Here is a 12,637-nt window from a genome sequence, read left to right on the forward strand (position 1 = left end):
GTGAAAACATTGGCTCATGGAGCGTGATCATAGCACACTTTAGACAAACTCGTGAACTGCTCCCGAACATGTGATTAGAGAACTGGCGCTGGGTGGGGCTGCAGCTATGCGAGATTTTGTTGCTTCACGCTTTGGTACTGTCTACCACGTGTCTATGTATACACGATTCATACAAGCTGTGTGTCCAAAGTGTGTGCATTGACATATACATCAGCATAGTCTGCTCAACCGACAAGTGGACTGGATGCGCTCGGCAGCTGAACTTTGAAAAGCAAAGCCTGGTTGTCAAGATTGTATCCGCTAGAGTCAGCATAATTGAACTGGCCCATCTTAAGATGGCCATCCTGGGTGATGAAGTCGTTGTCGGAGAGCGAGAGCAAGTAATACTCATCATTCACAGCCTTGCCATTGGCACCCTTGTTGACAGGCACGAGAGCCATTGACTCCCACTTCTCGTTCAAGAGTCCAGCGTCTTCAGCCCCGCCATTGTGAACACCGTATCGGTTCAGCTGAGCATTGTTGTTGAAGTCCAGCCACTTGCAGTAGGTCGCGGCAGTGGTGTTTGGGTTCAGAACACCTCCAGGAGCAACGGAGCAGGTCTGGCAATCAGACTTGCCGGCAATGTTGGTTGCTGCGCTGATGTCGAACACATCAACGTCGCGGTATCGGCTCTGTGTGTTCGATGGACCTTGTCCACGTCCACGGCCGCTGTCACGAGCAAGGACGAGGAATTGAGTGTCAGAGATATAGTGGATCTCTGATTGCCTCGCAATGTTGCTGGTGGCCGAGCTCGTGACGCGATTCAATGGAACCACGTATTCTCCAACAAGACGTGTAGATAGCCCGGTGATATCGTACGAGAGCAGGCGAGCATAGCGAGATGTAGGATTCGAGGTACCGCCATCCTGAATTAATGCGGATTGGGTCAGAGCATAGAGTCTGGTCCCAGCTGGATTAACCGTCAAGCCCTCAAGACCTTGGTTGTTAGACCTTCCAGACGTTGGGTTGCCGGGAGTAGGAGCAAGCGCTGGGTTGTATCTTGGTGGGCTGTTCGCACTGAATGACTCGTTGCCATTGCGAATAGGGATAAATGCTGGCGGAGGGCGAATGGCACGAATCATTTGGCCGGTGGGGAGAAACTGGTATATGTAGTCCCCATACTCGTCAGACACGAAGTACGTTCCTCCTGGACCAAGCACGAGACCTTCTGAGTCGATCACGGCTCTGTTGCCGCCAGTCCCTGCACCGCCAAAACCATCACCAGTGTAGTTCGCAGATGGTACCTCTCCGATCAATGGATAATTCAAATAAGGTCCTGTAATGGCTCCATCAAGGCCAGAAGTTGGCTGAATGCGTGGATCTGTCAACAAGATCGTGTCCTTCTCGTTGGTTAGTATCGGTAACACGCGTGTCCCTATTCCAGACGGAAGAACTCACCAAGTATTTGAGTTGGAGGTTGGGCGGTGAAGGATTCGCCGCTGTGGCATTCTCATTTGGTGTAAATGTGAGCTGGAATTTGTGAATCCGGTTCTGGAAATTGAGTGCTCCTTCGGTGTTCCAGCCTCTGTCAGGCAGAGTATAGAGTAGTCCAGTGTAGCTATTTCCAATCTTCAGCCAAGAGGCGCCGTCGATGGCTATCGCCGAACCGTGTCCTCCGATGGTGTCCCCAAACTTGTCAGTCGCATTGGATGGAACAAAGCCGTAGCCCGCGAGTTCCCGATACACATAGGTCTTGCCATTGCATGTCGTTTTGCTTACAGCTGCAGCGCTGCTACCAGTAGGGCTGGCCTGAGGGAGAGCCGAAGCAAGGCTGAGGGGCACGATGGCCGGTAAGCTCTTCGAGAAATGCATGATAGAACTGTGCTAGAAAGGAATACTACCTAACGACCTGTTGTGCGCTCCGCCTCTTACATCGATCTCGACGCTAGATGGCCGTACCTGCATGAGTCTTTCCCAACTTGGCTTCCTTGCCATGCCACGAACGGTCCCCTCTCCACACGACTGTCTTTGGCACATCGCAATTGAAGGAGGAGGATTCAGAATGACGAGACTCTGCAGAAGCGTGGTCCAGATATGTCCGATTTGTTAAGAGTAACTCCCCACGCGGGAACGGCGTGGTGGAAGAAGGCAGTGGGCGAGCGAACAGTAGAGCTCAGGAAGGACCAGAGATTGGGCACGTGGAGTCCAAGATGGACAAGCAGCGTCACTCGAAAGCATTTCATGAGCAGTTCAGCCGAGGTCGGGCGAAAGTGCATCTTCACTCACTGACGGCCTGAGGCATCCCGCCACGTGAGCTGCGGAATGCGGACTTCAAACTTGGAAGCTTCGGCGAGCCCCCGGGCCGGGAGACCACATCACATCGCGATTCGCGATCCCCTTAACGAAGTCCGTGGTTAAGTCCGTCGAACACCCACCCTGGCAGTCCCCTTGTTAGGTTCCACTTTCTATGCTAAATCCGGTGTAGCTCTATACAAACCTGTATTACTACTCGAATAGCGATACTATCCGATTAGGTCTCGGATTTAGCCGTAGTAAAGCTTAGAGTTAAGAAGCCGATACCTTTACGAGTCGTCCTCTAGTAAAAGTTTTATAGCAAACCTTAGCAAGTAAAGAAGAAGGTATAGAAGAAGGCATAATAGAGGCGCTAAGCACGCTACCGAGATAGATATATAGACAAATAGACTATAGATTAAGACCTTCTAATACTAATTAGCTACTACTAATAACCGAGTCTTAGTTGTCTCGTATACGCCGTCGACTAAGGCGCTATAAGCTTAGTAAAGACACACTTTAAGCCCTTCTCGAGCCGCCGAGTCTACTTAAGAAGTAGTTTAATATTAGTCTACTTATAGCGAAGGTTAACTGTCTCGCGGAGGTAGTAAGGGACTTAAGGGTAGACGTAAACCTTCTATAGAAGGAGGTTAAGGAGTCGCTAATAGTAGCTAGCTCCGCCGAAGAAGGCTCTCGAAGTAAGGTAATAGTTATTAAAAGGGCGGAGTTTAAGGCACTTTAGCGCTAGGTAAACCGACTAGAAGAGACTATTACCGAGCTCGTAAAGTCGTAGCACGCCTTAAGTGTCGGCTATAAAGCTAATTTATAGGCAATAGCGACCATAGTTAATCGCTAGAGGTTAAAGCGCTAGTAGGTACTAAATCTAGCTTTAGGCTCTTAAAGAAGGTATAGAGATTAGGCTAGTTATACTATATTATATTATATACCTTATATAAGGCGATAGGTCTATAATATAAGTAGGCGTAAGTTATATAGTGCTTATCGTTCTTATTAGTAGGCTAGTATTTAAACCCCTAAGCGGTCCTTACGTACTTATATAGGTAGTAACGTTAGCGTCGTAGAACAGCCTTCTAGTTATATATAGCGTTACTACTACGAGCGAAGCGACGAGCTTCTTCGGCTATAGGAAGACTATTACCCTTCTTAATCTAATAGCGACGAGATCGAGAGCCGCTCGTATTATAGATATAACCTAAGACAAATTAGCTATAGCTTCGAGGCCGTAGCGGAGTTAGAGTACGCTATATCTTTAAAGCCGCCTCTATAGCCTATTTCTCGTTAATCTCTTACTAACCGAGTTAGACTATTTGCTACGCTAGTACTATACGGAAGTCGCGTTAGTAAGTAAACTGTTAGTCCTTTGTCTACTGCTTATTACCTTATAGAAGGATAAATAAGTTAATAACTAAAGCGTCGAGTAGGAAGTAGAATAAGGGATGCTAACCCTTCCGTAACTTATACTATATCGAGTAATAATAGCGTAACTAGTTATAAATATTAACGCTACCTATATAGTTATTATATAGGGCAGCAATCTCTAGTAGAAGCATCTCTTGTTTGCCGTCGGTTGTCTAATAAGGTCTTACGTACTTGTCGATATAGGCGTTGTTTCTAGCTCGAGGGTATACGCGAAGCCGTCGTATCTACTCGAAGGGTCGATAACCTATTATAAGGAACTAGACGAGGTTCCTATCCTACTAGATAAGCCTAGATTACCGCCGCTATACTATAAATTGCCTTGCAAAGTAGTATATCGTAGGGAAACCGGGTCGTCTTACGATTAAGACCTAGGTATATAGATTTCTACCTTATACTATCTTTTTTTAAAGTCCCTAGTTTCTCGAAGGTTTTGCCTCGCTATAGCTACGAGAGTAAGCTAGATCGTACCGTTCTAGTCGCCGCAATACCGAGATGTCGTAAGACTGCGAATAATAGTACGTTATTAAACAGATTGTCTATAAAAATATAGTAGAAGTATTATAGGAATAGAAGTTATAAGATTAGTCGAAGGATAGCCTACCGAAGCGAGCTTAGTTTAGCGCTTAGCGAGACGGTAGGCGATACGATTAGGCTTTCGGTTAGTTCGGAAGTGCGGTCCGCGCGGGCTGCGCTTATATAACTTTCCTTTCTTATATTCTAAACTAAATATAATCTAGTGTTCTTACTATAACTAACACCTCCTAGACCTCGTAACTCTCGCTCGCAGCGCTTCTTATTACTCTCTTTATAGCGCTCCTTCGCCTTAGCATCCGTAAGAACCTCTAGCGTTACTACTAGGTGCTTAGCGACCGCCGCGGCGATAGAATCCGGGTCTTTATTAATCTCCTAGTAGTTTCCTACTTATATGCCTTCCGTAGACTTAAGAATAGGAAGGAATACAGGTATCTATCCTTATATAGGTATAGGATATAGATAGATAGATATTTCATTTGCCTATTGTAGTGCCTTTCGGCCTATGTAGGTCTGTTTCTATGTATTGTTTTAGGTAGGAAACCAACTTAGTTAGTAAAAACCTCCCTCCTATCCTATTTATAAGTATTAATCTTCCTCGTTTCCTTGTTTTCCTTCCTCTAGGGTATACTAGTATTATAGTTGTTACCCTCTAACTACCTTGCCTACTACCCTACCCTTCTTTCCCTCTCTTCTTCCTTCCTTCTTATCTACTCCTTAGTTTCCCTTACTAGTGCGAATTGTTATACAAATCCCTATTTAATAATCTACTTTACTATCCTCTTTAGGTCTTCTTTGCTCTAGATTAGCTTATCGTATTCCCTTTCTATTGCTTTTAGTCTCTAATCACTTCTGCCTTCTAACTATTAAGGGTAGACTAGTAGTATATGCTTAGGGTTCTAAGATTAGTAGCTATATTAGCAAGCTCTGCTTTCAATTCCTAGGACGTTTCTTTTAAACAAGTAAGATCTAAGTCTAATATGTTTAGATCTGATTTGGATAGCTAGGCTTGCCTCGGCCCTGTTTAGGTCCTTATAGAGCTAGTAGTTATATTAACCAAATTTGGTTAGTGCCTTTAGGGTTCCTAGTCTGACTTGTGTTTTGTTCTATTCCTGCTCCTATAGGTATCTAGTAATTGATTCTGCTAGGCTTTGTTTCTCTCCCTTTAGCTTATCTTCCTTTAGCCTTATATTTGGTCCCTAAAGCTCTTTCTCTAGCATTTCTCTTGTTAAGACTCTATATTGCTCTAGGTCTTTGACTTTCTAGAGAGTCATTTATAGTCTATCTCGCCTCCTAGTCCTAATATACTAGGCTTTTATCTTGTCTAGTGCCTTTTAGATAGTCTATTAGGCTAGGTATTCTATTGTCTTTGCTATATATTAGTATCTTAGTCCCTTAAAGTATTGTTTAACTAGTAGGATCCCTAATTCTATTTCTACTACCTTTGTTAGTATAGTTTTGTATACTCCTAGGATTTTCTTTAGGCTTTAGGTTTAGGTCCTACTAACTAGTTGCTTAATCCTCTTTAGTATTTTCTCCTAGGCTGTCTATATCTATGCTCTATATAGCATTGCTAGCTTAATAATTGCTTTGTATATAACTTTAGCTTTCTCGAATGTAGCCCCCTATATAGAGGCTATAAGCCTATTAATAGATTGTATATTAGTATCTGCCCTCTACTTTGCCTTCTTTACTTATAGTCCCTAATTTAGTTTTGGATCTAGCTAGATCCTTAGTACCCTAAGCTCTGCTAATAGTTGGGTTTTAAAGCCTTAGATAGTGATTGATTGCTTTATATTATAGGTTAATTTAGCCTTGCTAAAGTGGATAAGCTAGTACTTTTCTAGGGCGAATTTTGCTCTATACCTCCTTGCCTATTTCTTATACTCCTAGTGCTTCTCTTCTAGGATCTTGCAGTTGGTTTCTATTGTCTTAGACTAGGCTAGGATGTTTGTATTATCTACAAACCCTAATGCTAATATGTTTTTTGATTCTAGGAGTAGGAGTAGGTCTGCTATAAAGATAAGGAAGAGGATTAGGGAGAGTATTAATCCTTAGGGGATTCCCTTTTTAGTTAGCATTAGGTCTAATTTGAATTTGCCTAGAATAAGCTGTATTGATCTTTCCTATAGGAAGGACTAGATAAATTGGACTATCTAGCTTAGTATAGCTTTCTGTTTAAGTATATATAGGAGCCTTTTATAGGAGACATTGTTAAAGGCTCCTAAGATGTTAAGGGAGAGGAGGGTTGCTATCTAGTTTTAACTATAGTACTAGATATGCTTAATCTGTTCTATAATTAGTTCTATAGCTATTAGTGTTAACCTCTTCTTTCTTCCTCCTATCTAGCCTTTAGGAAGGATATTCCTTTCCTCGGTAAAGGTTGTTAGCCTTTTAGCGACAATTTTTTCTAGCACCTTGCCTATTATATTAAGTAGGGCTATTAGTCTATAGGCCTTAAGCTATATATAGTCTTCCTTCTAGGGCTTCCTTAGCACTACTGTTAGGGACTTCCTAAATAGTCTTAGGTAGTGTCCTAGTGCTAGGCTTTGTAAAAAGATATTAGCTAGTGCTAGGGCTAGCCCCTTCCTATATACTTTTAGAAGTTTATTGTAGATCTTGTCTTCTCCTAGTGCCTTATTGCCTAGAATTTTCTTTAGGATCCTTTTAATAGTTTCGGGTTTAACCCAGGTATCTCTTAGTATACCTAGTAGTAGAGTCTCTTGTTCTTTCTCCTTTATATCTAATAGGTCTGCTTATACTTCTCTATAGAAGAAGTGTTGGCCTAGGGCTCTTACTTTCCCTTCTATTATAGTCTACGTTTGTCCTTGTTAGTCTGTAATGTCCGGGAATTGTAGTAGTATGTCCTTATCCTGTTTAGGTCTTCTTGCCTATTTAGCTATCCTCTACATCTCCTCTAGTTTCTTTATAATTATTCCTATTATAGATCTCTATTCTTGTATCTTGTCTTTCTTAATCTAGATCTTCTTTTCCTAGTAGGCTTTGTTATAGTTGTCTTGTGCTTCCTGGGTATAGGTTTATATCTACTGCTTCCTAGCCTTCCTTGCTACTTTAACCTTCCTTATATATTTACTAGTCTAGTATAGTTGCTAGTATAGTAAATGTTTCTTTACTAGGGTATGCTTTCTAGCTACCTGTTTTAGGATTCCTATTAGTTCTTCTACTGCCCTGTTAATGTCCTCTAGCCTTAGTAGGTGCTTTGTTAAGAGTTCCTCTAGTTTTAGGTCCCTTTCTAGTTCCTCCCTAATCCTACCCTATTAGGTACCTTTCTAGTTAAGCTTCTCCTCTAGTTCCCTTTCCTAATTAGCTTAGACATTTAGCTTAATCTGCACCGGGAAGTAGTCTAATAATTCTTCTAGTTCCTAGTTAACCCTGTATCTTGTAATCCTATTCCTAATCTAATATAATACAAAGTATAGGTCTAGTATGCTGCTGCTTCCTCTTGCCTCCTAAGTAATTAGTCCCTTTAGGGTAATAATTTCTATTCCTTCCCTCTCTAATATATTAATTAGTCTTCCTGCTAGGAAGTAGTAAGCTAGGGTAAAGTCTAAGCCCTAGAGGGGGTAGTAGAGTGTTACGGATCTGATTGGTTAGAGTCCTTATATAATCTTAGAGCGACGCCAAGACTAGTAGGCTAAGCTGTCGCTCTATCTTACTAAGAGCGATAGGAGCGGTCGAGAGCGACAGCGTCGCTTACGTCGCTTACGACTACAGACAAGATATCTCCTTTGTATTTAGGAACGCCGGAATGCCCTTATAGCTCGAGGCGTTCAACTTATATTACCTACTTACTAATTGGAATTACCTTTGTACCAATTATTCTATCTCTGCCTCCCGCTTGTATTAGCCTCTCTAAAGAAGCCTCGGCTTATATGTAATAAGAAGTTACCTAACGATCTATCGCGAGTAACCGTAACACTTTGAACGCCCTTAGGATAAGTGCCTTATTATAAGTCGGAAGGGGAACTCCCGCCCCTAGCGAGACAGGCAGTACTCGACGTACTACCTCTAGTACTAGCAATATACTCGGAACCTATACCGGAAACGATTCTCTTAAGATCGGAAAGCTAGACTTTTATTACGGCGACCGAGACAAGTTCGATACCTAGGTTAGCTAGATAGATATGTATTTTATGTTTAACTAGGTTTAAGATAACTTAAAGCTAGTCTTCGTAACGACGTTTATGCGAGGTAGGGCTTAGCATTAGGTTAAACTATTTCTTAGGACCTATCTAGATAGCAACGGGACCGACAATTCGGATAGAATCTTCGCAAGCTACGAAAATCTTAAGCGTGCGATAAAAAAGGTCTTTAGATCTTCTAACGAAGTTGCTACCGCAGTTAGGGTTATCTAATATTTGACTTAGAAGGGGTTATATGCCGATTACGCCGCCAAATTTTAGGAATACGCCTAACTTACGGATTAGGACGACGAAGCTCTTATAACAATATATCGGCGAGGTCTTAAGGATAACGTTAAAGACGAGCTTATACGCGACGGTAGAAAAATGGATAATATAGGAACATTAGTTAAGGTTACGATCGATCTCGACGATAGGCTCTACGAACGAGCTTTAGAACGACGTTACGATTCTAAGACTTCTAGAAAAGCTAGTTATACTCCTAGATACGATAATAGACGAAACTATAGTACCTACGATAAACCAAAGGGGAACAACTACTACGGTACGCAACTAATAGAGCTAGACGCTACCTAGAAGGGTCGAGCAATTAAAGGAAGAAAAGGCAAGAGTTCGCCTAAGAAAGCAGGAAGATTAACTTGCTATACGTATAGCAAGGAAGGCTATATAGCACGGAACTGCCGCGGTAAGAATATAGTGCGACGCGAACAGTTTAATATAATACAACGAAAGGACTCGGGCAGAGAAGGCTACCGAATAGTAGTAGAGCTATACTCTATTAATAACGCGCCGAGGACCTACGTAGAGGTCGTAAAGAAGGAGCTACGACAAATCTATATAATAGCACGACGACAAGAATCCGTATATAGAGCCCTTTACTAGAGATTCTATTACGACGACTAATACCAAATTCATTATTCTGCTAAAGTAGAAGCAGGATTCTTCCCTTAGATTAGGCGACTCGTACGAAAAGATGCGAAATCCTAGTTAGAAGAAGAAACGATTAATAAATCTTGCTTAGATACCGACGATAAAGAAAACTAAGATCCGGAAGCTTTATTCCCTCCCGGAGAGGAGTTAGGAGCTATCCTAGAAGTACCGGAATCCTCTTAGCAAGAGGAGGAATAGTAAGAAGATTTAGAAGGAAGTCTAGATACCGAGGAAGAAACTACGAATAAAGAAAGTAAAGACGAATTCGGGATTAACGACGATACGATCCTTACGTTTATAATAGATATACCTATAGCAGCGCGAACAATCGCCTTATATCTAGTACGCAAATACGAGGAAATGTTTCTAAAGGTTAACGGATAACAGAAGGTCGACCCTATCTAATTTAATTATTTCTAGATAAGCTTACGGGCAAAATTCTAGAATTACCCCCGAATACCTATAGACTATGCGTACTATAACTTCATTACAGAGCGAGTACCGATAGGAAGTACAATTACGCCCTACGGATACGTCCTACCCGACGAAAGGACGATTATTACTTAAGATATACGTTAGACAGTCTAGCGATTAAATTAGCAATACCGAAAGGCTATAGCAGCGTAGGGACGGGATATATATAACGATACCCTCGAGGAAAAATTATATACCGAAGAAGCACGAACGGCAGGACTACGGATCCGTAACTAGTTAGAATAACGTTAGGCTACTAATTAGTCGGGAAACGGACTAACTCTCTAGATTAGAGCCTTCTAAGAGAGTTCCTTAATACCGAAAGCGCTTAAGCATTAACAGCAGTCTTCCGTACGAAAGTTATCGTTAACGGGCACCCGACGAGTGTATTAATAGATTCCGGAGCGAGCGGGAACTTTACCTCCGAATTATTCGTTAAAAGCCGAGGGATCGTAACCCGAAGCAGAAGAGAAGGAGCGTATAAACTTATAGCAGTAGATAGGTTACCGCTACCTAGTATAGAACGAGAAACGATACCGTTACTACTAGCTATCTAACAGCACTACGAGGAGATTGTCTTAGATGTTACTAATATAGCTAATTATAATATTGTATTAGGCATACCTTAGTTAAGAAAGTATAACCTAGTTATAGACTAGAGAAAAGGAGTACTTATATTTAAGGAATACGACTATATAATCGGCATTCAACCTATATAGCGGCAGCGTTCGTAGGCAGATGAGATTAACAAACGTAGGGTAATTCGTAAGACGTTTACGTCGATAGGAATTACGGAGAACCGTATTCAACCCGGATCGACACTACCGTTAGGTTAGGAGGGTTATAATAATGATTACGGGAAGGATAGAAGTTATACGCTATCGAAGAATAAAACTAGAATCTCGGACCTAGACATTCCTAAAGAGTATACTAAGTAGAAGCGACTCTTTAAAGAGAAGAGAGGCAAGGCAGCCTTATCTAAACACTAACTATAGGATTATAAGATATACTTACAGCCTAGGAAAGAGCCTCTATAGGGACCCTTATACGCAATGTCTAAGAAAGAGCTTAAAACCCTAGACAAGTAGCTAAAAGAGAAATTAGAAAAAGGCTAGATACGGAAGTCGACATCCTCGGCAGCCTTACTAGTAATATTCGTTCCGAAAGCCGGATTAGACGAAGGACGGCTAGTAGTCGATTTTAGACGACTTAACGACATTACAATTAAGAATCGGTACCTACTACCGAACATCGAAGAAATGTAAGACCGATTAACTAAATTAGACTAGTATACGAAGATTAACCTACGCGATGCGTTTTACGCAATACGTATAGTAGCTGGATACGAATAGATAACAGCATTCCGAACAAGATATAGGCTTTACGAATTCTTAGTTATACCTATAGGACTTACAAATGCCCTAGCGTTATATTAAGACCTTGTAAACGAAGTCCTCCGAGACCTTCTAGATATATACGTTATCGCATATATAGACGATATCTTAGTCTATACTAAAGGAGCTCTCGCGGACTATATACGAATAGTATAGGACGTCTTTGAACGATTTACTTAAGTAGGATTTAAGACTGCACCTAAGAAATGCGAATTCTATAAGAAGGAAGTCAAATTCCTAGGATTTATTATTAGCACTATAGGAATTAGGATCGATCTAGAAAAAACTAAGTTAATATAGGAATAGCTAACGCCTATATGCGTTAAAGACGTACAATCATTCCTAGGATTAGCTAACTATAATAGAAAATTTATCGAGGGCTACTCTAAGATAGCGGCACCCCTTACGGAGCTTATAAAGAAAGATAAGTAATAGAACTAGAGTACGAAGGAAGACGAAGCGTTTAGGCAGCTAAAGAAGCAATGCGTTTCTGCGCTAACGCTACGATTATTCGATAGGAGTAAGGCGGTCTAGATAGAAACAGACGCGTCGGATAGGGCTATAGGAGCATGCCTTATATAGGAGCATAACGGGAAACGACACCCGGTAGCCTATTACTCGAGAAAGATATTACCCGCGGAATAGAACTACGACATCTATAATAAGGAGCTACTTGCAATAGTTGTATTACTATAACACTAGCGAGTATACGCGGAAAGAGCACTAAGTCTTACGATTCTTTCTAATTATAAGAATCTAACTTACTTTACTACGACTAAAGTACTAACCCGAAGATAGGCCCGCTAGTCGGAGCTACTAGGACAGTACAAGTTCGAAATCCGCTATACCCTAGGACGCGAGAACGGACGAGCCGACGTACTAAGCCGCCGTAGCGACTATATAGAGGGTTACGAACCAGTATAGCAGCAGATATTAAAAGCAAACTAAGACGGAAGCCTTAGTGCTAATATAAAAGAATTTAACTACATTATACGAGTTCTTTAGGATACAGAAGAACAGTTCCTAATCGAATATAGGAAATACTAAGTACCTAAGGAACGAGTTACGGAGTATATACGACAATACTACGACGGACTAGAAAATGGACACCCTAGAGTTTCAAAAACAATAGAACTAGTTAAGCGAAGCTTCGGATTCCTATATATGCGACAACGAGTCCTAGAATATATTAAGAAATGTCTACAATGCTAGCGTAACAAGGCTAATAGATACGCTAGATATAGATATATCCAATTTAGGACGCTACTAGATAGACTATAGGACGAAGTTATAATAGACTTTATTACGAAACTACCGAAGTCTAAGGATCCGGTTATAGGACATAGCTACGATATAATACTTATTATAGTCGATAGGCTTACGAAATATACACACTTCATTCCTACTAACGAAGCAAGTACGGCAGAGCAACTC

At 41.5% G+C, this 12,637-nt stretch overlaps 1 protein-coding gene across 1 annotated transcript; it reads right to left on the minus strand.

The window, feature by feature from the left end:
• Positions 1 to 224: 224 nt before the first annotated feature.
• Positions 225 to 1,851, minus strand: MYCFIDRAFT_39509 (uncharacterized protein; the record flags this gene model as incomplete). Its single annotated transcript, XM_007924207.1, has 2 exons — positions 225 to 1,379; positions 1,438 to 1,851. 2 exons carry the CDS (start codon positions 1,849 to 1,851, stop codon positions 225 to 227), a joined length of 1,569 nt encoding a protein of 522 aa, XP_007922398.1.
• Between the last annotated feature and the right edge of the window lie 10,786 nt (positions 1,852 to 12,637).

The sequence above is a fragment of the Pseudocercospora fijiensis genome, assembly GCF_000340215.1.
Source record: "Pseudocercospora fijiensis CIRAD86 unplaced genomic scaffold MYCFIscaffold_2, whole genome shotgun sequence".
Classification (NCBI taxonomy): domain Eukaryota; kingdom Fungi; phylum Ascomycota; class Dothideomycetes; order Mycosphaerellales; family Mycosphaerellaceae; genus Pseudocercospora; species Pseudocercospora fijiensis.